Source organism: Gadus chalcogrammus, chromosome 5 (genome assembly GCF_026213295.1).
Source record: "Gadus chalcogrammus isolate NIFS_2021 chromosome 5, NIFS_Gcha_1.0, whole genome shotgun sequence".
NCBI lineage: Eukaryota > Metazoa > Chordata > Actinopteri > Gadiformes > Gadidae > Gadus > Gadus chalcogrammus.
This window is the reverse complement of record NC_079416.1, coordinates 19,203,838-19,230,988: the sequence shown is the minus strand read 5'-3', so window position 1 is coordinate 19,230,988 and position 27,151 is coordinate 19,203,838. Positions and strand designations below refer to the sequence as shown.

Here is a 27,151-nt window from a genome sequence, read left to right as displayed (position 1 = left end):
TATAAACTAAATTATTTAAAAAGTAGCCTATGTCAATTATGGCACCCATTGCACACCTGATCATCCCTTGAAGGAGGGATCACGCTGAGTTCCTTCAAGATTTCTTCCTTGCTAATTAAGGGAGATTTTTCTCGACTTCTGGGGGGTTGTCTCATAGATATATTTCCTTCTAAACCCTTTGAGACTTTAACTGTGATCAAGGGCTAAACAATTGAATTGAAGTCAAGGGGAGAAGGGCGCGGGACAACCGCTCCTTGCCCACTTTAGCTTTTATTGCTCACTGTTCCTTTAATGCCCACTGTACCTTTAATGCTGTCCTCGTGAGTCCGCTGTTTTAGGGTCACGTGCCTGTCAAACCTCCCGTTCCTCCTTCAGGCAGCGATCAACACAACTCGTAAACTAGCATGTTGTTGGACAGCCCAGCTAGCCAACCGCCGCTACCAAAGAACTGCAGTGCTTACGTCTTTATATTTTAGTTTAATACCTCAGTGTGAAACAAAGACATTTTCTGGTTGTACGGACTGTCACAGGATACAAACGAAGCCATGTATTTTTGCTCTGGTTGACTGCTAACTTTGAGCTAAGATAGCTTAGCTAGCCATCAGATGGTTTGTTTTGGTCGAGGTGGACTAGTGACATAAAGAAAACAACAGCCCGTCTCGGTGATTTTTACACGGCTTGGGTTCCCTGGGGCGTTGATGTGTTGGTTCCCCTGGCTCCACATCAGTTGAGATAAAGAAACACACAGTGGATGGAAACATGGCGTAAAGGCGTGACGCCGAGACCCAAGGTGTTGTCAACAGGCAGGGAGACAGACCGCAGGCAGGGAGACAGTCAACAGGCAGGGAGACAGTCAGTCAGTCTGGCCAACTCCAGCCGGCCGTGGTGCCCATCTCTTATCACTGAATCGCCCCTAAACTAGTTCGACATGCACGACGCGTATGAACCGGTGCCTATCTTGGAAAAGCTTCCCCTCCAGATTGACTGCCTGGCGGCTTGGGGTAAGTTCCTACACCACCCCTACCCACATCTCGACGAGTTTTTCCTTTCCTTAAACATCGTACAGGCAGTACCGTGGTAGTCCTACGTGGCTCGTAGGTTTATAGGGACGTGATTTCGCCGACATGAATGACTCTCCCGTGACCGACGCGACAGAAGAGCTCGAAGCTGACAATGCGACATTGTGTTGGGCATGCCTGGCCATTTCACACGGGATGATAGTGTGGAAGAACTTTCTATTCAATGTATCGATATTTTATTACTGGTTCCAATTGAAGCATGTTAATGTTGTATATAAAATAATTTAAAGGTCTAGCCTTTCTACATAAATACTCCCAGATATTTTCTTAAAGTTGTGTGGTATGAATCAAATGAAAAATAAACTTGGGTGTCACTGTTCAATTTGTGTCTGTGTTCCTTTAGAGGACTGGCTTCTGGTTGGCACGAAACCGGGACACCTCCTCCTCTACCGGATAAAGAAAGATGCAGGTGAACCTGCTGTTCCTAATAGTCTATCCGCACAGATGTTATTCTTACTGGGCTACCTGTAGGTTCGTTCTTGAATAGAATGCCTAACCCCTAATTGCTTATTGTCGTGTATCTAAATCGTGCAGGATAAAAGCATCTGTCAAATGATCAGAGGGTGGGGAAGTTTAAACAATCAGGCCTGAAGTTGTTGTATATCATTTTTACGATACCTTGAGTCATACCTTCTGTGACGTACACACCTGACACCCCTGGATTCATCGCTATAATCATATCTGCATATGAATGCAGAATCTGTAGGCAACGGGACATTATTTTGGTATCAGAAGCGCACTGATTTCCATTCGTAGTATGGACCAATCACGTTTTGAGCGGGCGTCATCGTACAACGACTATTTTAATCGTACAATGACGATTTATGGTTTCTGAGATCGCCCCAGGATGAAAGCTGCTTTCTCCTCCACAGGCACCAATAGATTTGAGGTGACGCTGGAGAAATCCAACAAGAACTTCTCAAAGAAGATCCAGCAGGTATACATGTGGAAAAGGCATATTTTTAAACGGCTTATAAAAAAAGGGGCCTAATATCGCCCCTTTTAATGAAATCATTCTGTCATGTCAAGTTCTTTGTGGATGTTTTTTAAAGTCCTTCCTCTTTGTCTCTGCAGCTCTTCGTGGTCTCCCAGTACAAGATCCTCGTCAGTCTGCTTGGTAGGCTTTTCTCGACCCTAGTCAGAGTTGTTGATCTCCCATTGGACGACCACGTTTTACATTTTAATGAAAGCAAATGTTTGCGGCGGTGAAGCACTGTTGCCTAGCAGCTGAGAAAAGGTTTCTGTTTCTTGGCCTGTATGAGGAGCATACTAACCCTTGCTCTGCTAGTTCATGTTCCACAGTACTGATTTGTAATAGATATAATTGAATGTATGTACTATGTACAATATTAAGTTGCTAGGTTAACTGGATGCTCCATGTTGTGTGGCTGGTGAGCGAGGATTGGAAACGGCACACAAATATGCCATGATTGCATGACTGCTTTTTATAGTGAACAACAGTGTGCAGTGAGGCCTCAATTGAGGAAGCGTTCTCATGTCCGGTCCAATTTGTTTGTTCATGCAGTATTCTCTTTAGCTCTCTTAAGTTGACCTCCATTGGATGCACCATGAGTTGTTTGGTGTCACCCCACAGAGAACAACATCCATGTCCACGACCTGCTGACCTTCCAGCAGATCACCGTGGTGCCCAAGGCCAAGGGAGCCACTCTGTTCTCCTGCGACCTACAGGTCAGACACCCCCCTCTCTACAGCCTACTCGCATTGATCTTACAGGCCTTGTCTAGCTCATCGATGCTCAGACACGCCCCTCTCTACATCCTACTCACATTGATCTTACAGGCCTTGTCTAGCTCATTGATGGTCTGACGATGACTTCATGCATGGCTCATTACTCGACATGTTGTGACGCTCACACTCACAATCATGATTTAGTTACCTTTAACAATCAGCGGTTAGTAATTAGCAGTAAGTCTATGACTTACTTATCAGCACTCATGATTTAGGAATTATCAATCGTCATCTAATTAATCATAGTTTGATTTATTAACATCATTGCATGATGAAGTAGTTGGTATCATCCTGTCATGCAATAATTAGTCTTTTAGTATTCTTGATTTAGTAATTAGGCTGAGGAGGACTAGCATCAGACTATGGTTTAGTAACGAGTATCCTTCTGGATTAGTACCTATTGTCATATCATGATCTAGTAATGCCCGTGTCCTATGATCTCCCCCCCCCCCCCCCCAGTCCGGCTCCGGAGAGGCCAAGCTGAGGATGTGTGTCGCGGTCAAGAAGAAGCTGCAGCTGTACTTCTGGAAGGACCGGGAGTTCTACGAGCTCCAGGTGAGACCACGGCCCGCCTGTCTCCAGAAGAGAACCCCGGGTGTCTTTAAAACAAGAGCTGCCCCTCCAGAGGCTGCTACACCTCGCTCAGTGTGTGTGTGTGTGTGTATGTGTGTGTGTGTTTACAGGGGGACCTGGGGGTACCGGACATCCCCAAGTCCATGGCGTGGTGTGAGAACTCCATATGTGTGGGCTTCAAACGGGACTATTACCTCATCCGGGTAGGTTTCCGACAGGAAATGACCTCATTATAGCCATCCCCTCACCACGGACTCCCACCGCAATCGTCTGTGAAAACGCGACTCTGCAGTTTTGCTCTCTAGCGAGTCTTTCAGCTGTACTTAGATATTTTATTATTATTATTAACCTTTATTTAACGAGGCAAGAATTTCTTGAGATCAAATTATATTCTATATTCCTATAGACTCGTTAGCCCAAGTGACAATTTGTAACTGAGAACTTGGGAAAATAATATACAAATATGTATCCAGCTGTTTTGCAATTTCTATAAAACATTGAATGAATAAAATAACTATACTTAAAAACTAGATTATATTAGTTTGGAGATCGAAAAACCCAAATCACAACGTTTGGAGATGTGTGACGCCAATATCGGAATCGCGACCGTAATTGGATCAATCGCCCATCCCTACCTCAGCGTCTGTGCGCGGAGGCCAGAGCCTCGGCTCCATGAGCTGTGTCTCCGCTCACTCTGAAGTGTGAACCCTCTCGGCGCGGTACGCTAACCTGCTGTGTCTCTGTTGGGGTTCCTCTGGGGCGGCCCGCGGTCCAGATGGACGGGCGGGGGTCCATCAAGGAGCTGTTCCCCACCGGGAAGCAGCTGGAGCCGCTGGTGACGCCGCTGGCCGACGGCAAGGTGGCGGTGGGCCAGGACGACCTCACGGTGGTGCTCAACGAGGAGGGCGTCTGCACGCAGAAGTGTGCCCTGAACTGGACCGACATCCCCATCACCATGGGTAGGTGACCTCGTCTTCATCACCGGGGGTAGGGGAACTCCTCCTCGTCACGTCTTCGTTCTCGTTGTTTCAGGAGACGAGGTGGTACAATTATACTGCAGTGTCTAAGACAGACGGTAGGGGAGATAATACAACTATTGTGGACATCAATACTGAATACCGAAACTTTTTATCTCCACTACTTGAGTAGTAGTGTTAATGTAAATCCCTAAAACTGAATTTGTACCTTGACCGTTGCGGTAGAAATCATTGAGATGGTGTATGCAACGTTGTGGAAACTACTTTCTAAATAACGTTAGTCTAGCCGCAAGGATGTGTCCATTCAAGAAGTGTGTTGGCGTTAATCAGCTGGTGTATAATCTAGGTGCATTGATTATGGTGATGCTCATCACGCACAAACCCAATTACGCCAACGCCAATTCAGCAGGCCTCAGGTGTTTGGCAGTAGCTTGCTGCCACCACAAAGACATTTCAGCAACAAGCCGCACAGAACCGTGCCCCTCCATGTCCCAGAAGTAGTGCTTCCCTACGTTTAAGTCCCGTTCTCCTTTCAGTCTCTTCCTCCTCACGTTCTGCTGTGGTGCTTCAGTTCTGGTTCCTTCTTTTACCGATTCCTAACTTTGGTTACTCACCCCCGGCGCACGTGTCTGGTTAACTGTCTGGTTGTACATTAATAGGTTTAGTGCTACATAATTGACATGTTCACATTTCTCTTAAGGGCTAAAGGTCCCCTAATATATACTTGGAAACTGTTTACCGATTCATAACCACTAGCAAACTACTCAGGGATACTTCTTCATGGGGATGTTGGTATTATGGAGAAGAGTTGGTAACCAGAATTGTCTGGCCTAAAAATGTTGGGAGAGGAACCTCTGAGCCAGACGCTGATGCTGGATCAGTCTGAAGAGGCACGTGTCATGCCTGCTGGGGGGGGGAAATTAATACTGGGAGCCGGACTTTACAGATGAATCATAATTTCCTGTCTTATATGATAGTGTTTTATGAATGTAGTTTCTGCACAGCATAGTTTCCTATCCTCTACTGTACGTAGACGAGTGGTTCTCTGAGGACCAGCCTCCCGGGGACCGGTCTCGAGGTTTCAGACTTCCCCGGTTTAGTTAGTCTATACTACAAGCTAGCTCTCCAGAGTTTGTGCGAACTGTGATGGGATGGTGGCTAATTCATTGTTAATGACTTCAATGACGATGTTGTCTAGCCCTGGATTCTATCAACCTCATTTGATCGTGTATTACTCCTGATTATTATGGTCTGTTGATCATCATAATGAGGTGGATAAGGATGATTGTTGTTGATGACTTTTGTTTGTTCATTTAGTTGGTGTTAAACCGTGTGTGTGTGTGTGTGTGTGTGTGTGTGTGTGTGTGTGTGTGTGTGTGTGTGTGTGTGTGTGTGTGTGTGTGTGTGTGTGTGTGTGTGTGTGTGTGTGTGTGTGTGTGTGTGTGTGTGTGTGTGTGTGTCTCAGAGCACCAGCCCCCCTACATCATCGCGGTGCTGCCTCGCTACGTGGAGATCCGCACCTTGGAGCCTCGTCTCCTGGTCCAGAGTGTGGAGCTGCAGAGGCCGCGCTTCATCACCTCAGCAGGGTGAGCACACCTTAAACATCAGTACTTGATATCATATAGCATCATTTTTATGCGTCATCTTTTTATCAACGCTCTGTTCATGCATGTTATTATCCGTGCAATGGAATATAAAGATGCATTCAATAAGTATCAATGAATGACTGATAGGGGATCACTCCCCTTGTATTCCACTTGTTTCTCATGATGCTGGTTGACTCTTGTGGACCAGTGGCCTGCAGTGCAGAGGCCGTCCACTAGGGGGCGCATGGCAGCTGCTGATCTGCAGTGCAGAGTCCGTCCACTAGGGGGCGCATGGTAGCCGCTGAAAATTTAAAACATGAGTTGACGTTTAGAATTCTCCCGAAGTGGTTGGGAGGGAATTCTAAACTGAAGGCAAAGGGATGAGTGGCAGATGGAGGGCTGTGAATCAGACGTGCTGTCAAGATCTGTACCAAGAATAACGAACAGACTGCATAATAGTAGACTCCAGCGAAACATCATCAATCATCCCGGTGTTTTACACTCCTCATCCCGGTGTTTCACGCTCCTCATCCCGGTGTTTTACGCTCCTCATCCCGGTGTTTCACGCTCCTCATCCCGGTGTTTTACTCTCCTCATCCCGGTGTGTTACGCACCTTATCCCGGTGATTTACGCTCGTCATCCCGGTGTTCCCTGTTGCCTTCCAGGCCCAACGTGGTGTACGTGGCCAGCAACCACTTCGTGTGGCGCCTGGTCTCCGTCTCCATCGCCAGTCAGATCAGACAGCTGCTGCAGGACAAACAGTTCGAGCTGGCCCTGCAGTTGGCGGTAAGTCACCTGACCTGCGAGCCAGGGGCAAGAGCCAATCAGGGGACACCAAGACGGCCTGGTGCCCTGCGGATTGGCTCTTTCCCCGGAAGCTTCCGTCTGTGTTTCTCTGTCCAGGCGCCTGAAAGATGTACGACTGATGTGTGTTTACATTCGCGTTGAGCAGCCAGGTCTTACCTCTGTGCAGTAGAGAGTAAACCAATAAATATGGTTGATTGTTGTTACACTCAGATCAAATGTAAATGTTTTAATTGTCCACCTGCAGTTATCTGTGAATTTTTCAGTCCCTGAATGGCAAACGGACTGCATTTATACAGCGCTTTTCTAACCCTAAGCCACTCAAAGCGCTTTACAATGTTCACCCATTCACACACGGACGGCGGTATCAGCCATGTGAGGCGACGGTCAGCTCGTCAGGAGCCGATAGGGTGAGGCGTCTCGCTCAGGGACACCTCGACACAACTAGGAGGAGCCGTGGAATCGACCTAGCAACACTTCAGGCTACCAGCCAACCCCACTCTACCTCCTGAGCCACATGGCGCCCATACACAGTCCCTGCACGCATGATGACACCTCCGTCAGTAGGGGGCGCTGTACCCCAAACTTAACGTTCTGAAAGTTTCTCCCCATCCTCCTTTTGATAATGTGAGTATTTCTGCTCCTGATCAGAAGATGAAGGACGACTCTGACGGAGATAAGAAGCAGCAGATCCACCACATCCAGAACCTGTACGCCTTCAACCTGTTCTGCCAGAAGAGGTTTGACGACTCCATGCAGGTGTTCGCAAAGCTGGGCACAGGTACGGTTGCCAGCCCTGGGCGCTGATGGTGTGTGTGTGTGGGGGGGGGGGGGGGGGGGGTCTGGAAGATGGAGAATGGGGATTTACAGACACGGTTTTCATTAGAGGAACCAAACACTGGGCTTGAGTTGCGTAATCAAATCCCATATTTGGTGCAACACAGGCTTTTTATACTCTGTTTGTCGGCCTAGTTGGCCCCAACTAGGCCTAAATGGACTGCAGCCTTCATCGTTTGGTGCACTCCTTCACGAAAAGTGGAGAATATTCCAATAATATGATGCTGGCTCTTAAAGTTTTTTTATGGGAATACGGAAATGTCGGAAAAAATAAATCCTTCTGCTGAACTATCATGCAATCATGGTTCCCGTGCTAAACTATGATCCTGTCCTAGAATATGCTATTCTTATCTTGACTTAAGTATCTAAAATATGAATTAGGGGGGGGTCACAGGGGGTACTAGACTGGGTGCCCCCAGCCTGTTCTGCAGGCGATTTGAAGTCGCCCTGCCCTCAGATACGCTTTTGCGGGAGCCAATCACCAAGCTGGCTTTTCCCCCTGGCGTGCTATAGGCTGGTGTAACACAATGACGACAGAAACGCGACGGCAAGCAGCCGGTTGCGTACACACAGAGTCCTTTGAACTAGGCCCGTTGATCACCCCTCTTGTGCTGAAGAAAATGACAGCGGCCTCCCCAGACCAACGTGCAATCTAGGATTGAGCTTGGTCTGGCAATAGCCAGGCTAAGGGGGTGCATGACTCTGCCGTGTCCCCCCCAGACCCAACCCACGTCATCGGGCTGTACCCCGACCTGCTCCCCTCGGACTACCGCAAGCAGCTACACTACCCCAACCCCCTGCCCACGCTGTCAGGGGCGGAGCTGGAGAAGGCCCACCTCGCCCTCATCGACTACCTCACACAGGTGGAGTGTGTGTGGTAACGTGTGATGGTGCAGGTCCCACACACATAGTTCATCGTGTGTTCATAGATGGAGTTAAAATGTTATAGTTAGTAGCTGTAGTAGGATGGGTTTTATTTAAATAGATTTTATAACATCACATGATGGCAACAACACATCCATTAACAAATTTATATTTCCATTATTATGCTTTCTGATAATTATCACCCATACGGTTCTTTAAGTGTGTGTGTGTGTGTGTGTGTGTGTGTGTGTGTGTGTGTGTGTGTGTGTGTGTGTGTGTGTGTGTGTGTGTGTGTGTGTGTGTGTGTGTGTGTGTGTGTGTGTGTGTGTGTGTGTGTGTGTGTGTCGGGGAGCAGAAGCGCAGCCACCTGGTGAAGCAGCTCAACGACTCGGACCCGTCCACCCCCTCCCCGCTCATGGAGGGTACCCCCACCATCAAGAGCCGCAAGAAGCTCCTGCAGATCATAGACACCACCCTGCTGAAGTGCTACCTCCACGTGAGACCTCCGTCACCCTCGGCCGCCCCAGTCACCTCCTATGCCCTTCCCCTCTCCTTAACCTCCTTCTCTCCACCTCGGCATCTCAACTCCTCTCTTCATCTCATAATCCCTCTGACTTCTCCTCTCCTCCTCTTCTCATCTTTTACCTTCTGCTCCTGTCCTCCTTCCCTCATCTTCTCTCCTCCCCTATTCTCCTCTTCATACCTCCTCTCCTCTCACTTCTCCTCCTCTCCTCTCTTCTCGCCCTCACTTCTCCTGTTCTTCTCCTCTCGCCCTAACTTCTCCTAATTTACTCATCTCCTCCTCTCATCTCCTATCCTCCTCTATTCCTGTCGCCTCCTCCTCTCCCCCTCAAGTCTCCTCCTCTCCCCCTCTCGTCTCCTCCTCTCCCCCTCACGTCTCCTCCTCTCCCCCTCACGTCTCCTCCCCTCCGTCTCTCCTCTCTTGTCCTCTCCTCTCTTCTCCTCCCCCCCCTCACGTCTCCTCCTCTCCTCCTCTCCCCTGGTCCTCCCTCCCCCTACAGACCAACGTGGCCCTGGTGTCTCCCCTGCTGCGTCTGGAGAACAACCACTGTCACATCGAGGAGAGCGAGTACATCCTGAAGAAGGCCCACAAGTACAGCGAGCTCATCATACTCTACGAGAAGAAAGGGCTGCACCGGAAAGGTGAGCCCGGCTGACCCTGTAGCAGTGTCCACGCCGCACCCCACCTCGGTGGCTCTCACTGGGCTCCTCCATCCTCTTTCCAGAAGGACGGAGGGTGGTGGCGTTGAAAGCCTGTTAATTGTAAGGTTTGGCAGACATGACGATGGGGTTCAATGCTGCCAGGTAGGAGATCTCCCTGCGAGTAATCCAACTGTAATTACAGTTGGATAAGGCAAGGCAAGGCAAGGCAAGGCAACTTTATTTATATAGCACTTTTCATACACAAGACAGACTCAAAGTGCTTCACATATAAACATTGTCATACAATAAAATAAAATAATAAGACTGAAATACAAGACTTTCCATTACGTTACGGAACAAGGAAGATAAGTTGTGCTGAAGCCAGGGCTTATAATGCCTACCTGGCATAATCATGGCATGTACCTCCATTTTTGTAGAGTGGCCAAAGCTATTGCAAATATCATAAAAGTAGATTAATGCCAACTTGTGTGTGAACACTTCTTCTCCAGTGACCTTACTCAAACCCGTAGGCACGATGACAACCCACCAGGCTTCTGACCCTACAGATGCCTGTCTAGAGGGACATTATTTAGAAGAGAAAAGGTCTTAAAGCGCTTACAGATTTGGAGACATCGTATTTTCCACATTCTGAAATCGCCGTCATCTGACCTTCTTAGAATGAATGGAATTTAATAAAAAAATGAATCGAAAGAAAGGAGTGATGGACGGATATTATATTTCTTCGCATTTCACAAAAAACAGAATATTTTGTTGCTAGATAAGAAAACAGGTTTAATGTAAAATATTTACCCGATTCGTCATCATTGTAGGCAGCGGTACGCTGTAAACTTCAACTAATACGTTCTAAACTGCCTTAACAGGCTCTCTAGTGAGGTCTTCTATTTGAATCTGCACACGCGCTCACATCTGCCTTCCTAAAACAATGACAACTGGGTCGGCTGGTTATGAGAAGTCGTCCCATAATCACAATAATAGTCCGCCTCATTAACACGCATGAGCTCTAGACTCTAACGAGTCCTTGGCTTTTTGATACGGCGAAAAAACGACGCCTAGGCGAAGGAAGAAGGATTTAGAGAGGGCTTGGATGGAAAGGTTGTATAAGTCACTAAACACCGCAGCAGCCTGCCAGATGAGAGGACACGCTGAGCTGACGCTGGGCCCTCGCAGCTTGCCATCACCGTCAGTCATCGGGGGATAAACACAGCAACAACAGAACGACCCATCTGGAGACGATTCCTCTTCCAAGGAGTTCGTTTCAACTTTAGGTTGTGACGACAGCGGCCTGATGGCGTTGGCTGGCCTGATGGCTTTGGCTGGCCTGATGGCGTTCGCTAGCCCGACGCCAGGGCTGTGTCACTCCCCGGTGTCTTTCCCCTCCGTACGTCCCCCAGTTTGGACGCGAGGCCTGTCATGGTAGAAAGGTTGTGGGTTCCAACCCCGATCTCCGCGGTCTACCTGTCGGCATCCCCTTGAGCCGGAGTCCCTTCACCCTGTCTGCGGTTGATCCACAGGCGCGACATGAGGGAACAGTAGATACGTTATCATGTTAAAACTGATTTGTGACGATGCTAAAGTAAATCAGCATTTCGGAAAACTACTTCTATAGACATGCATCATGGGATGTATTTTTATTGTTGTTGTTGCGGTGTTGTATAGTTAATGATATTCATTCAAACTTAGTTTCCCTGTCCTGATTATATTTTATGGTTTGTTTATTTAATTTGCATGTTATTTTATCATCAAGCCATAAGCCGCGCTGTGTCAAACAACCCTCCTTAGAGGTGGAGGGGTCGTGGTGTGTGTGTTGTGGCTGTCCCGGCGGGGTAAACATTGGATTCTAATCAAGCCTGCAGCTATTTGATGTGATGGTGTTAGTGTCTCTCGCCCTCTCTCTCTCCCTCTCGCCCTCTCTCTCTCTCTCTCCCGTCGCTCTCTTTTGGTGCAAATTCAAAACAGCTGTTCGTGGTCTCGAATTAAAATCACACATTGCTGTTATCCAATTCCTGTGGACGATTACAATTCAGAGGGATTTATGCACCGCCAGTCTGTCCAAGTAATAACTCCTGGATCATTTCAATCCATTCATCTCTCAATCCTTCTAATGCTCTTTTGTTTTTTGGTTTGTCTTTTCCTCTCTGTCTATCTATATCTCTGTTTCTATCTCTCTCTTTCTCTTTCTCTTCTCTTCTCTTTTTCTCCCCCCCCCCCCTGGGTGACCCTAGCCCTCCAGGTGCTGTTGGACCAGTCCACCAAGGCTAACTCCCCCCTGAAGGGCCACGAGCGGACCGTGCAGTACCTCCAGAGACTGGGTAGGCAGCCGCAGCATTAGCCCTATGCTAAGATTATATACCAAACAGCATTAGCCCTGTGCTAAGATTATATACCAAACAGCATTAGCCCTATGCTAAGATTATATACCAAACAGCATTAGCCCTGTGCTAAGATTATATACCAAACAGCATTAGCCCTATGCTAAGATTATATACCAAACAGCATTAGCCCTGTGCTAAGATTATCTAACAGACGGCATTAGCACTGTGCTAACATTATATACCAAACGGCATTAGCCCTATGCCAAGATTATATACCAAACAGCAAGAGCACTTTGCTTAGATAATCTGAACAGCGTTATCGCTATGCTAAAATGATGAAATCAGCCATGGGGCTATGGTAATTTGATGAAAATAGCATTCAGGGCTATTTTAAGATGATAAAAACAGCGTTTGCTAAATGCTCAGAAAGTCTCAAAACCATGCATCCATAATAAGAGAATGAAACCGTGTCAGCTCTACGCTAAGACTAGAAAACCCTTCTCCCATAAAAGGTCTCCATGATACTCGCTCTAGCCAGGTAATGACAAAAGACGCCTGAGTTCTTTCTAACGGGGGAGGATAAGAACTGTCTGACACCTTGAAAGCTCTAGACCCCGGGGTGAGACAGGCGAGGGAGGGAGGGAGGGAGGGAGGGAAGGTATGGGGGAGAGCGTATGAGTGAGTGGCCTTTATGTACTTTTCCATGGCCGCGCTCCACCGAAACCTTGTGAATTGTTAATAGGTAGAGCTCATAGGTGCGTCACCCCCTCATACCACTACGCCCTGGTGTGGGTCCGTACTCCTGTGGTCCTTGGCCGCAGGTCTTTCCATCTCTCAGACCACTTTTCTGCCCATCCTCCCTTTCACAATGAAAGGGGTTTTATTGCCAGGTAACTTTAGCACATGCTCTGACTTTCTTTCGGGTGTGTTGGTGCAGTAAAGTATGCAGTAGCTCAGGAGGTAGAGCGGGTGGGCGAGGACGAGCTGGCTTTAACTCGCATGGTTGACACCGCCGTCGGGGTGTGAATGTGTGTATGAATGGGTGAACGTCAGGCAATACTGTAAAACGCTTTGGATAAAAGCGCCGTATAAATGCAGTCCATTTGCCAGTAAACTGCAAGAATATAAGAAATAAAGATGTGCGAGTGTGCATTCACGCATATTCGTGTAATGCTCTCCTCGGCTCGACCAAACATCTTGGAGGTCGTTTTCTCTGCAGTATCCCCGTCGATACACCGCTCTGATCCACCCCCCCAGCCCTGCGAGGGCACTTCAGGGGAGGTGAGAGGGAGGCGAGTGAGGGGTTTTAAAAGGCTGCCTCTCCCTTAGTCTCCAGAACGACCACTGCAGTCGTCTTTACAGCCCAGAGCGGCAGGGAGGGGCGGACAAACGACTGTAGTTTGCAGGTCATTTAGTTTATGGTTTTGTGATTGGGTTGGACTTCTCCGGTCTTACAAAAGTTTCATTGTACTTTTTGGAGGCAGGAGCCATGAGTCGTGTAAACCGCCACCTCAGCAAAAACATCATAAGGATGAAATTATTCTATCCGTTTTAATCCCAGTACGACATTTCAGCTTGCAAACTAATTATGAAGGCGTCCAAATGAAAACCTTCGCTAAATCTGAAATAAAGTGAAATAGTTAAGGCAGAATAGGAGAAATGCATCATTATAGGCTAGCCCTCTGAGGATGTGTTTGCTATACCGTATACATATGTAAACCATTTACGTATGAATGTAGTGTATAGTGTATACATGTGTATATTAAGTATACTATAACACATTCAAATACCATACCACCAGGTTCTCTGCTGTAAAAGATGTGTGTTTCTGTTCCTTACTTCTTCCCGCAGGAGTGGAGAACTTGGGCATGATCTTCGAGTTCGCCCCGTGGGTGCTGAAGATTTGTCCCGAGGACGGGCTGAAGGTGAGGGGATGGCGACGGTTACCACGGCAACCGCCTCCTCGAGCGGAGCCTGTTGAACTCCTCGTCGCCACGCGTCCTATCTCTTCGCTATTTGAAGCCCTCCTTGTACTTTAAATGATTCATGCGTGGACGTGCGAGGCGCTGACAGCCTGTCACCGTGACGACCAGACCCCTCCCACACCCCCCCGCCCCCTGTAACATGAAGCCGGCTTGTCATAACAACAGAGAGCGCTTCACACTCGATGAGGCCGGCTCAGGTTCGCTGTGATTAAGGTGCACAACAGAAACCGGTGTACGTTGAGGTCCCGACGATGGGGGACACGAACCTGATGCACAGCCACGTTTTAGAAAGCCTTTTCTGTTTTCATTTTTAAAATTAGTTTTTTATTGAGTTTTCGTACATTGTTACATTGTAGTCAACATTGTAGTCAACATTTTAACTGACATCTCAACATCCTTACTGATGATACTTTTTTTTTTTATTATTAATTAAAAACGATTAGGCCAAAACAAGTAATAAAATCGGAAAATAAATGATATAATGATTTGCAAAAAATCTTGCAGAAATATATTTTTCAGCCCTGTCATTGATGCCTTTTCTGTTTTCCTAAACGTTACATTTGACATAGATTGATGAGGGGCCAGGTTTGGAATGGAAGCTGTACGGACAATGTAGTTGTTGGCATCTCTGACCACAGCTGAATGTAATATTCTTGATTAGATCCTAATGCGCCACTCATCTCCAAAGAGGCTCGAGTACTTTCTAAATGAGCCTTGACAGTTCTTTAGTAACTCTTATTAATTTTAAGATCGGTACCTGACATGACCTTTAACCCACAGGGTTCAAGCAAGGTCACAAAAGTCAACTTTGCCTGTTAAAATCCTGACCTTCCCAGTTCGTTCCAGCGTTGCCGTTTTCACTACATTTTGATGGCTGGCTGTTTAATACGTTTTTTTACTTGCATTTAGTTATTTGTGTTTTTCCATTACGCTGAGCTCAGCAATTGTTCCGGCAATTTCCCCAGGGATCATTTAAGAAATCTGAATCAGAGCAGACCACGATTGCTCAAACTCAAAACCCCTTTTTCCCTCTTCCCTCCTCCTTCTCTTTTCTCCTTCCCCCTCCCTCCCTCCTTCCCGCCCTCCCTCTTCTCCTCCTTCTCTCTTTCCTCCTCTCCTTCCCTCCCTGTCTTCTTCCTCCTCCTTTCCTTTTCTCCTCCTCTTCTCCTCTACCTCCCACCTCTCTCCTAATCTCCTCTTCTCCTCCCTCCATCTCGCTCTCCTTCTCCTCTCCTCCCGCCCTCTTCTCCTCCCTCCTCCTTCTCGCTCTCTCTCTCTCTCCCTCCTCCTCTCCCTCCTCCTCTCCCTCCCCCTCTCCCTCTCCCTCCCCCTCCCCCTCCACCCTCCCCCCCCTCAGATCTTCACGGAGGACCTGACGGAGGTGGAGTCGCTCCCCCGGGACCGCGTGCTGAGCTTCCTGCGGGAGGGCTTCAGGGAGCTGGCCGCCCCCTACCTGGAGCACATCATCCACGTGTGGGAAGACCCGCGGCCCGACTTCCACAACGTGCTCGTCCAGCTCTACCTGGAGCGCGTGCAGGGCCTCATGAAGCAGTACCTCAACTCCCTGCCCGAGGGTGAGCCTCAACCACCCGCCAGTCATTCATCCGTTCATTCATTCACTCGTTCGTTCGTTCGTTCGTTCGTAGCAGTACATCAACTCCCTGCCAGAGGGTGAGAGTTAAAGACCCACGATCATGCTTACATTAATTAATTAATTAATTAATTCATTCATTCATTCATCCATCGAACCATCCATTCATGATTCCATACCTCAAATCCCTGCCAGAGGGTGAGAGTTAACGACACAGCGGTCAGGCTTACATTCATTCATTCATACATTCAATCATTCGTTCATTCATTCAGTGCACCCTTCATGAAGCAGAACCTCCACTGCCTGCCAGAAAGTGCGAGACCCTGCTGTGGCCTAGTTAAAGACCCACCGATCATGCTTTCATTCATTCATTTATCATTCCTTCATTCAGCATTACACCCATTCATGAAGCAGTGCCTCAGCTCCCTGCCAGAGGGTAAGAGAGTTAAAGACCGACGATCATGAGTACATTCATTCGTTAAATCATTCAGCAATCCGTTAATTCAGCCAGCAGTCCATATTTAATTTACCACTACTATGATAATTACTATGATAATTCCCCCCACAACCCATACAATTGGCATAAAGAGATGTTTCTAGAAGCTATAATTGGGTCAGTAAGGCTCATCTCCGGATCGAATCATCCCAGGCCATCCTCCTAGAGGCTGTCGGTTCCCATGGTTTCCTCCCCGCCCTCGTCTTGGTCCCTCGTCTTCCTCCCTGGGAGCGGGAGAAGCCAAATTCATCAGCGACGGCTGAGGTCATCTGAGCCCTGGAGCATATTCGTTACCTCCCGACGCATGGATCTCCCCCAGAGCAGCCCGACAAACCCGCTGACTCCCCCGAATGCCTGGGCCTGATCCCGGCGGCATTATTTATACTCCCTGTTTTCGTGGAGATTTAGTGATTACGTCGCCACATATGGAGCGGCTTTTCTCTGACGTCGTCATCCCAGAGTTGTCTCTCTCCCTGTCTCTCTCTTTGAGCTCGGCTAGTACAGTCTGTACTGGCCGGGAGTCACATGGTCTGGCTGTCTCTCCGTCAGGGGGGTCAGTGACCTAGGCCCAGGACGTGGGCGGGGCCAATGATCTGTGCGTGGGCGGGGGCTGGGGTCAGTGACATGGGTGTGGGCGGGGCCAGGGACCTGGGCGTGGGCTGGGCCAGTGACCTGGGCGTGGGCGGGGCCAGTGACCTGGGCGTGGGTGGGGCCAGTGACCTGGGCGTGGTCAGTAACCTGGTTCCTGGGCGTGGTCAGGGACCTTGGCATGGGCGGGGTCAATGACCTGGGAGTGGGCAGGGCCAATGACTTGGGAGTGGGCGGGGTCAGTGACCTGGTCCCATGGTGTGGGCGGGGCCAATGACCTGGGAGTGGGCGGGGCCAATGACTTGGGAGTGGGCGGGGTCAGTGACCTGGTCCCATGGTGTGGGCGGGGTCAGTGACCTGCTTCCATGGTGTGGGCGGGATCATGTGAATTGGACCTCGTAGGTGCATCAGCATCGATCACACGGCGACCGTTGAGCCCTGCCAGGGTAAAACACACAGCTCTTTGGTTATTTAGTGGCTTGTGGGTTTTATATTGTTCCTGCCGTGACATAAATCCACCAGCTCCGCCGGCTCTATTTAATTTAGTTTCCTTTAGTGCATTTAAGTTTAAAAAGAAGCCACTCCCTGGCAATTGTCTGTTCAAGTTTATTTATTGTGTGTGTGTGTGTGTGTGTGTGTGTGTGTGTGTGTGTGTGTGTGTGTGTGTGTGTGTGTGTGTGTGTGTGTGTGTGTGTGTGTGTGTGTGTGTGTGTGTGTGTGTGCGTGCAGGTGTGAGCGCTGTGGCTGCAGGTAAGGAGGAGGGGGACCTGGGAGAGTTCCGGTCCAAGCTGCTGGACTTCCTGGACATGTCCTCCAGCTACGAACCCGCCAGACTCATCAGTGACTTCCCCTTCGACGGTAAGGAGCCTCTCTCCTCCTCCTCGTCATCAAGCTACTACACCTGGGGGGCGGGGGGGGGGGGGGGGGGGGAGGAGGGGAGAGAGAGTCCGGGTCCAGTCTATGATGTTCGCTCTGGATAGTAGTGACTGCCTGATGTCTACGAAGTGAACTCTGAGTTATAATAGAAGACTTGGCTTGCTATCTGTTTTGAATCTCTCTCTCTGTCACTCTCACACTCTCACTCTCACACTCTCACTCTCACTCTCACTCTCACTCTCACTCTCTCTCTCTCTGTCTCTGTCTCTGTCTCTGTCTCTCAGGCCTGTTGGAGGAGCGAGCTCTGCTGCTGGGCCGCATGGGGAAACACGAGCAGGCGCTCTTCATCTACGTTCACGTGCTGAAGGACACGCGCATGGCAGAGGAGTAAGGAGAGCTCACCACCACGGTTCATACTGGGATTCCAACTCAAACCACCACGGTTCATACTGGGATTCCAACTCAAACCACCGTGTTTCATACTGGGATTCCAACTCAAACCACCGTGTTTCATACTGGGGTTCTAACTGAAACCACCAGCTATGCCTCATATGTCGATTTACAGATGATTTATTATGGCAGACGGCCTACATTTTAGGAGTTGGGGCCTTGGTTCATATAGTGGCATTGGTACAAGAAATGTGACAAAATGGAGTACAGAATATGAAATGACAGTATTGATTTTACATCTTTACAATTATTATTTATACTGAAAAATATTGTTTTAGTGGCTGAACCATAATTTAAGTTAATTTCAGTTGTAATTTGTTTGTATTTGCTTGACTTAAAGTCTCTCTCTGCTCTCTTTAGATACTGCCACGGGCATTACGACGACCTAACAGAAGGAAACAAAGATGTAAGTACTTTGGATAACTATAACAACTGCAATAACTAACTGCAAACTCAGTGTGTCGGTAATAAAGGCCCGGTGACCAGCTGTGGTCGCTGCATACATAAAACATCTCTTGCAGAATTCTTGCGGGGGAATTACTCAATCAAATGACCTCATTCTTGTTCCGAAACCTTTTTGGATTTACACTTGCCAGCCGTCATTAAGACAAGTATAATGTATTGATCCCCGAGGGGAAGCTCAGGAATGGCTTGTTCAAAACACGGCTCATTGTCACCAAGGCAACCCCACTCTTAAGGGCGGATTACGGTTCCACGTCGAACCGCAACGCAAGGATCACGCAGACGCTTCGACGCAGTCGTTGATCCGTTTTGGTCCTGCGTCGTGTCTTAGCGAGCGAAAGCAACAGCGAAAGCACTGTGGCCGTCTGAAAGGACGTAAAGGGTCGGTGAACTCCCTTGCGTTGCGTCGACGTGGTACCATTATCAACCCTTTAACATGATGGAATCGTAGACCGTATGAAACGCTTGACACAGACCACACTTAAAGATCTCCTATTATACTACTTTTCTGTTCTTAATTTCTTATTAATGACTCCTAGAGAGCAACCTGACGCGAATCACAGCACAAAAAACTATGTCGATTTTCGGGAAACTCTTCCTCTCATCTGGGCGCTTTCAGCATTCTCTGTCCAAACTCGGCTTCGTCCTTCTCCGCCCCCCTCCTGCCAACCCCACTCCGTTGTGATTGGTTACCTCCGGAAGAGTATGTTGCAGCATTACCATACATGGAAAATCCGGATTGTTCTACGTAGATAAATCCCGGAAATTTGAACAAGTGAATGGTGACCGGCGTCCCTAGTGTTTAGCGCTCAGACGGTCAGCAGGGAATACGTCTAATTGCATGTACGACATTATTTGACAATTTAGTGTGGTTAAACATGACTATAAATCATTCTAACAACATTTATTGGTCATAACATTTGAAAAAGCATAATAGGTGCTCTTTAAGCGAAGAGTTAAGCGTGCGACGTGACCCCCTCCGTCTGCAGGTGTACCTGTCCCTGCTGAGGATGTACCTCTCCCCCCCGGACGTCCACTGCCTGGGGCCCATCAAGATGGAGCTGGCGGAGCCGCAGGCCAACCTCCAGGCGGCCCTGCAGGTCCTGGAGCTCCACCACAGCAAGCTCAACACCACCAAGGTAAGCTAATGCTAGTGCTAACCCTAAAGCTGATGCTACACACGGCTCCATCACAGCAAGCTGAACACCACGAAGGTACGCTACGGTTAATGCTAACCCTAATGCTAACCTTATAGCTAATGCTCAACACGGCTGCACCACAGCAAGCTCAACACCACCAAGGTAAGCTAATGCTAGTGTTAACCCTAAAGCTGATGCTACACATGGTTCCGCCACAGCCAGCTGAACACCACCAAGGTACGCTACGGTTAATGCTAACCCTAAAGCTAATGCTAACCTTATAGCTAATGCTCAACACGGCTGCACCACAGCAAGCTCAACACCACCAAGGTACGCTACGGCTAGTGCTAACCCTAATGCTAATGCATAACACGGCTCCACCACAGCAAGCCGAACACCACAGAGGTACGCTAACGCTAGTGCTAATCCTAAAGCTAATGCTAAACACAAATCCACCATAGCAAGCTCAGCACCATCAAAGTACATTACTGCTAGTGCTAACCCTAAAGCTATGGATAAACACGGGTCAACCACAGCAAGCTCATCACAGCGCCAATGCTATTGCTAATGCTAATGCTAAACACGGCCCTTCCATTGCAAATTCAAAACCCAGGTAGGCTACAGCTTAAGCAAAGTATTGCTAAAGATAATGCCTTACTTGTATCCCCGACCGCTACCAGCAAGGTGCACTATTCCTAATTCTAAAGCTAAAGTCGCTCATGCTCAACACAGCTGCCGCCACCAACCTCCAGGTCTCGACTGTGCCTGTAGCCTAATTTGCATTATATTTGCATCTATTTAAATGATTGGGTGGGAATATTTTCCTTGCGAGGACTTTCCAGCGTGATGAGAAAGACCTTCCCGGCAAATGGAGTAATTATTCTTGTTTGGAAAAAAATAATGGGTGACAACTCAAATATTTGTATTATAATACCGCCGTTGGTGATTATTTATCTCTCGTTCGACGTTTTGGTTGATGAGAATGTGTTTAACTGGCAGATTCAATTGAATCATGCCGGTTTCTGTTTGTGGTTGTGTTGGGGCGAGGCAGCCATGAAACGATGACTCAGATGTATAAAAACGGGCTTGGCTCTGAAGCCCGCCGGGTTTTGGGCTACAGACCTGGCGGGAGGACCTCAGTGGAAACATCAGGGGGTCTGGACTCCGGCCACGCCCGGTCTAAGATTAGAGCGTCCTCCTCCGGCCACGAGACTCAACCGCACACACACCACACACAACTTCCTGCCGGTTCTCCAAGCAGACAGACCCAGGGCGGTCAGACCTGTGTGTGAGGTTCTGTCTGCGTTCCCATGGTTACCACCTCATCCTACGGTCAGCTGTGGAACATCCCAGCAGACACACACACACACACACACACACACACACACACACACACACACACACACACACACACACACACACACACACACACACACACACACACACACACACACACACACACACACACACACACACACACACACACACACACACACACACACACACACACACACACACACACACACACACACACCAACCAACCAGCCGTCGCCCGGGATACAGACTCAATCACAACGGGCGGGTTGGACTAGCGTGGAGAACGGAAGAACTGAACGTACTCATTAATCGCTAAGACAACAGAAGCTCCCACACAGAGATGGACCCACCCCACTGGATCACGGTAAACACCGGTCCACCCAAAGTGGGCTTACCTGCCTGGCTTCCTGTTTGGCTTCGAGGCACCTTCCCCCTGAAGAAAGCTGTGCTTACCTGCACCAGACACGCCCTCCCCTCCCCTCTCTCTGCCTGTCTGGCCGTTGGTCTGTCTCTGTGTGTTTCCAGCGGAGCAGGATCTAGTGTGGAAGGTGTCAATGATCTGTGTCGGAGAGCACAGACGTTTCAAATTAAAAGCCCCCCCAACCCCCTCTCTCTCTCTCCCTCCCTCTGTAGGAGAGTGGAGGTTTATTGCTGTGGCTTTGCTTGGATAGCTCTCCGGCTCTCCTCCCCTCTCCTCCCAACAGCACCTCGTTGAGTTTTAGCGTCCCTGTGCTTTGGTTTTCCCTGGCTGCGCTCCCAGTGCCGGCCGGGCCGACCGAACGCTCCCAGTGCCGGCCGGGCCGACCGAACGCTCCCAGAGGAGCGTGTGGAAGACTGTCTGTGAGGGCCCGGAGACGGCTCGGTGTGTGTGCCAGTCGCACGCCCGCCGCCATATAATACACCACATATATGTGGTGGATTAGCCTTCGTTAGGCAGCGTCAAGCTAGCTAGTTGCGCCGAAATGAACGCTAAATGGGTTAAGCTACCTAGTTGGTTCATTAGCAATTGTCGAGCTAGTTTGTTATCGTGGGACTATAATCAGCCTTTTAGACTTAAATGCCATCAGGGTTTAGCTAGTTAGCTTGAAGAAACTAGAAATGTCACCTTTTCGATTTTACCACGACCCATTTTAGAACTACTTTACTCTCTAGGGCTGGATTCGGGCGGGTTCAGGCATCATTTTCTGGTTTTCTCGTACTGTAGTCTCATACGGCCTGAACCCTTCCGCCCCATTCAAGCCGAATCTTCCTAATCTTGTGTAAAGTGTTCTCAAATCCCCATCGGACGGTCCTTATCCCACCTCCAGCACCATCAGGAAGTGGCTGGGCCCAAACGGCCGAGGACATGAGCTGGAGAGACTGAGGAGGAGCCAGGGTACAGAGCTGGCCTCTCGGTCGACAGGGTTCAGAAAGGGAGGCAACATCCCGACATAGACCGAAGACTGACCGCAGGGCGGTGACACTTGCTAAAGAAAACAATGTCTCCCCGTTTCCCTCATGAAACCGAACCCACCGTTTACTATCCAGCAGATGCTTTTAGCCAAAGAGCCTCGTGAATTTTATTTTAGATGCATGTCATTAAAGAGCCGGTATTGGCCCTCAATATGACATCTTCATCCATGAAGGTGGACTGCGGACATCGGGGAGTCAAACACACTCACCACTACATTTAGGGCCTCTAGCAGACGCTTTTATCCAAAGCGACGTACAAAAAGAGCATTTGTCAGAAGAAAGAGAAACAATGATATATCGCCGTCGGTACAGTAAGAATGTTCATAGAACCAAGTGCCAAGCACCAACAATCGTTAGGTTAACCCAGGGGTGCCCAACCAGTCGATCGCGGTCTACCAGTAGATCGCCGATAGATTCCCAAGTCGATCGCGAGGGGTGAAGAAAAAAAAAAAAAAAATATATATATATATATATATATATATATATATATATATATATATATATATATATATATATATATATATATATATATATTTTTTTTTTTTAATACAATTAAATTTGCGCGGGACATATACGCGCGGTAGCGCATGTGCTGTTAACAGCAGTTGAAAGCCGTCAACAGTAGTTACACACTCCTAAACGTTGGCATGGCTGAGGGGAAACAAGCTAAGACCTACCATTTTCACCCTGAGTGGGAGGAAGATTATTGATTATCGTTGAGAAGGTGCCGTGCGCAGACGGAATGAAACCCCCACTGAAGTCTGTAGGTTCACGATACAACCCCCCCCCCCCCCGCTTGAAGGTAGGTTTGCTGGTAGATCTCGGAAGGTTGGCTACTTGAAAAGTAGATCTTGGGTCAAAAAAGGTTGGGCACCCCTGGGTTAACCCATTCCCCGTACACAACAAAGAGTCCCGTACACAACAATCTTTCTTTTTAAACGTTTCATAGAAAGTGCAGAACAGCTTTATACAAATCTGTACATTATAGTGTGTTTTTGTGTTTTTGGGAGAGACATGCTAGTAACTATATCATGTTTTCAAACTCAAAAATAGTTGTGATTTCAATATTGACAAATAATCGTGATTATGATTTTCCATAATGGAGCAGCCCTAGGATATAGAGTCTAGGTCTACTCTGATCCACTCGACCACTGGCGTGAATAACCTGGTGGCTTGTTGTTCTGTTTCAAAAATGTGGATTTTTATTTGTCACTTACTCATATGGGATGTGCAGTGAAATGTTTGTGTGACATAAAATACAATAGAATAAAATAAAACAAATTACAATATAAATTTTAACAGAAATTAAGAATATTATAGATTATAGAATTGTATTGTTTCCAGGCCATCCACCTGCTGCCGGCCAACACCCAGATCCGGGAGATCCGGGTGTTTCTGGAGAGCGTCCTGGAGGAGAGGGCCCAGAGGAAGCGCTTCGACCAGGTGCTGAAGAGCCTGCTGCAGGCCGAGTTCCTCCGGGTGAGTCCTGGGCAGTGTTGGGAACGTTACTTTAAAAAAGTAATTGGTTATAGTTACTCACTACTTGTTCCAAAAAGTAACTGAATTACTCTATAATAAAAGTAACTAGTTACCAGGGAAAGTAACTATTTGCGTTACAGTAAAAAGATAAAGTTGCTATAGGTCAAAGAATTTGGATTTTTCTGAGCAGTTTTCACTACGCCTTAATGTGTTAAATGGTTGGACTGCCCATCCAAGGCCCTGATATACTTCCAACTGAACTTTAATTTGCTTGGTTGCAAAGGCTGTGGAACATCTGCCGAATACTGCAGAGAATGCCAACGTTTCATCGGATTGCTCCCGACTCTGCTGCTTCATCGTGTGTGTGTGTGTGTGTGTGTGTGTGTGTGTGTGTGTGTGTGTGTGTGTGTGTGTGTGTGTGTGTGTGTGTGTGTGTGTGTGTGTGTGTGTGTGTGTGTGTGTGTGTGTGTGTGTGTGTGTGTGTGTGTCTTAGCCAATCATAATCGCTTATCTCGTTGTTAACCCACCCGGTCTCCTCACTAGCCGTTTGTGTTTGGAGCCAGGGGTGCGTTCGGATTACGCAGTTTATTCAATCAATTCATAGTAACGCACCGCATTTAACGTACAATAACGGTAACGGCGTTGTAACGACGGAAACAGTAATTAGTAAGATTACCCCGTTACTGAAAAAATAACGGCGTTACCTAACGCCGCTCTTTAAAGGGCGTTATTACAAACACTGGTCCTGGAGGGGAGGCGGAGGCCTGGGAAGGCAGCGGTCCATCGGAGCTCCAGTTAGTCAGTCAGCTTTATTGTCGATTCCAAAACAGGTACAAGACAAATAGAGGAATCGAAATTGCGTTCGTCTCGGCCTCACGGTGCAATAAGTAGATACAATTTGGTAAAATGACGCATGATGTAATATATATATAAAAAATATTTAGAATTAATTATCATAATTTCTCATTAGTGGTCGTCGGTTGGGGTCCACCACTCCAGGGTTGGAACCAGGTGTACGCTGGGGGTTCTGTGGTACGAATTCAACCAATTTTGCATCATCGGTTTAAAACATTGGACAAAAACAATGGTGAAACCCAAATTGGTTGAATTCATCACATCATCACCATTTAACCAATCATGGTCAATGTGGCCCGGAAAAGGGAAGTCTGGGGCCCCCTGCTTGAGCTGCTCCCCCCGCGACCTGACCCCGGGTAAGCGGACGAAGATGAGACGAAGATGAGATGTTTTCATCATTGGTTGACTTCATCACACGACAATAAAGATCCTGTCATTGGTCGCCTGAGGTTCTCACCGTTGTGCCTGTGTGGAGGTTTCCACCAGACTCCCTTCCTGGTTTCCCTCTGAAGAGATGACGTAATTATATTGATCCCTTTAGCGGATTCCCTTCTCCTCTCAGGCAGAACAGGGTGTGGGCCCCATTAAGTCAGTTCTGTTTGTGTATCCCTTAATCACGTTTGGAGTCTCACAGGCCCCACGATGTACAACACAACACCCCTAACCCCCCAGTCCTCTAAAGGCCAAACGAAAGCTCCCTCTGCCCAGAGGGGAGGAACCTTGAGAAGGACCACCGAAGTTGTGAGTGCAACGCTGCCTCTCACTGCTGATGCAGCTGCCAGGCATTTTGCTGAACCGTACTTTGAAGGGCTCATGGTCTTCCAGAACGAAAGCCTTAATCCTGACTATTCCAACGGACACACAGCCCTGATACATTAAGGCCTTCTCTGTTTGTACGGACATCGATTATCTCCTCCCTGGAAGGATCTGAAAGTTTGGGAGCCCTGTGGATTCAGAACTACTGCTAAGAAAGTCTGCAATAGGAAGCAGTCCCAAACTATTTGAAAGAAGTAACTTCCAATACTCCTCGGAAGTGGTGATTTGTGGATCAATTTGAATCTTTGGGTCTTCTGTTGCTGGGACTTTCCTCTGTTCCTGGTGGCTGAATGGAAGCCCGTATATCCTCTTCTTGGCAGCCTAATGTGAATCCAGAGTAGCCCTAAAACAAAGAAAATTGTATAAGCACTGTGACAATCACAGTGCTTCTGCCCATGGCAGGGAACTCAATCAGCCAATAGGACGGACCGAGGAGGGTCTGTCGTTTCCGGGTGGTCAGACATCAAGGCAGGGAAACGTCCAGTAAAAGTAATCTATTGACCATGATAATGTCCTTAATGATAGTCATATCAGTCATGAGGGAAAGGCGAAGTGAAAGGAAGCATTCTGCTCCAGTTGCTCTGACAACAGTTGTCATGGTATCCTTTTGTATACTCTGAAAACGGGACAAACCAAAATGCGGGACCCCCCAAATACCCCCCCCCCCCCCCCAATTCTTCTAAAGGGTTTCATGCACTTAAACCAACTCTGAGAGTACTACTTGAGGCTGTTGTTGTTGTTGTGTCTGAATCTTACCCTGGTCTCAACAAAATCTCCTCCTCCTCCTCCTCCTCCTCCTCCTCCTCCTCCTCTGTCATCTTCCTCCTCCTCCTCCTCCTCTGTCATCCTCCTCCTATGTCATCTTCCTCCTCCTCTGTCATCCTCCTCCTCCTCCAGGTCCAGGAGGAGCGTATCTTCCACCAGCAGGTGAAGTGTGTCATCACGGAGGAGAAGACCTGTCGCGTGTGCAAGAAGAAGATCGGGAACAGGTAAGGGGCGCCGTGTTCCTCCACTCCTCATTATCACTCTCATTACCATACAGAGTAGATCAGAGGCTGAATATTAAACGGCCGCAATGAGACCCATTCATTGTCCATAATTTATGCACATTTTGTGTCGCACAAGACCCATTCATTTTCGATAATTGATGCACATTTTGTACATTCTGATCGGTTGAAATCCGACAAATGTGTTTCCCGGATCGTGACGGCAATTTGAATGCATGAGAACAGAATTTTCTTTCACCATGCACTTTTACTGCATTTAAATCTTCCGCTTCCATTTCCAATTGCTTTGTTAATTGTGTGTTATGTAAATCTGTTTGGTAATGTATATCTATTAACTCGCACACGTCTAACTTTTTTTTTTTCACAATGTCTTGTTTTTTTAAACGATTTATGATGATGATTGAAAGGCGCCTCTAAATTAAATTTATTATTATTATTATTATTATCTGTGTGTTATTGTTCATCTGTGTGTGTTAATGTAAATCTGTGTGTTCTCTTTGTGTGTTAAGTCCATTTCTGTGCCAATCTAAATCTGTGTGTGTTAATATGAAGGTGTGTGTTCTTTGCGTGTTTGCTGTGCAGTGCGTTCGCCAGGTACCCCAACGGCGTCGTGGTGCACTACTTCTGCTGCAAGGACCGCTCTGCCTGCCCCACGGACCACTAACCCCCAC

General features: G+C 48.0%; 1 protein-coding gene across 2 annotated transcripts; it reads left to right on the top strand.

Annotated features, from left to right (window-relative positions):
* The first annotated feature begins 356 nt into the window (after window positions 1–356).
* On the top strand, window positions 357–27,151 carry vps39 (VPS39 subunit of HOPS complex). Of its 2 annotated transcripts, none has more exons than XM_056590565.1 (24): window positions 357–1,001; window positions 1,423–1,488; window positions 1,952–2,016; window positions 2,154–2,196; window positions 2,674–2,768; window positions 3,288–3,383; window positions 3,512–3,604; window positions 4,177–4,360; window positions 5,844–5,964; window positions 6,631–6,751; window positions 7,424–7,550; window positions 8,327–8,469; window positions 8,826–8,966; window positions 9,493–9,634; window positions 11,878–11,964; window positions 13,819–13,892; window positions 15,310–15,526; window positions 17,357–17,485; window positions 17,788–17,890; window positions 18,314–18,359; window positions 19,405–19,554; window positions 23,668–23,802; window positions 26,371–26,462; window positions 27,063–27,151. In XM_056590565.1, exons 1-24 carry the CDS (start codon window positions 929–931, stop codon window positions 27,142–27,144), a joined length of 2,625 nt encoding a protein of 874 aa, XP_056446540.1. In that variant the 5' UTR covers window positions 357–928; the 3' UTR covers window positions 27,145–27,151. The 2 variants fall into 2 exon arrangements, with proteins under 2 accessions (XP_056446540.1, XP_056446539.1); XM_056590564.1 differs by having other exon boundaries at window positions 7,421–7,550.

Bases quoted from the DNA above. Each gene is read 5' to 3' on its own strand.
- vps39 (XM_056590564.1), top strand. From the start codon at position 929: ATGCACGACGCGTATGAACCGGTGCCTATCTTGGAAAAGCTTCCCCTC. The intron at 2,017-2,153 runs GTATACATGTGG...TTGTCTCTGCAG, and splicing joins TCTCAAAGAAGATCCAGCAG to CTCTTCGTGGTCTCCCAGTA. The intron at 7,551-8,326 runs GTACGGTTGCCA...TGTCCCCCCCAG, and splicing joins GTTCGCAAAGCTGGGCACAG to ACCCAACCCACGTCATCGGG.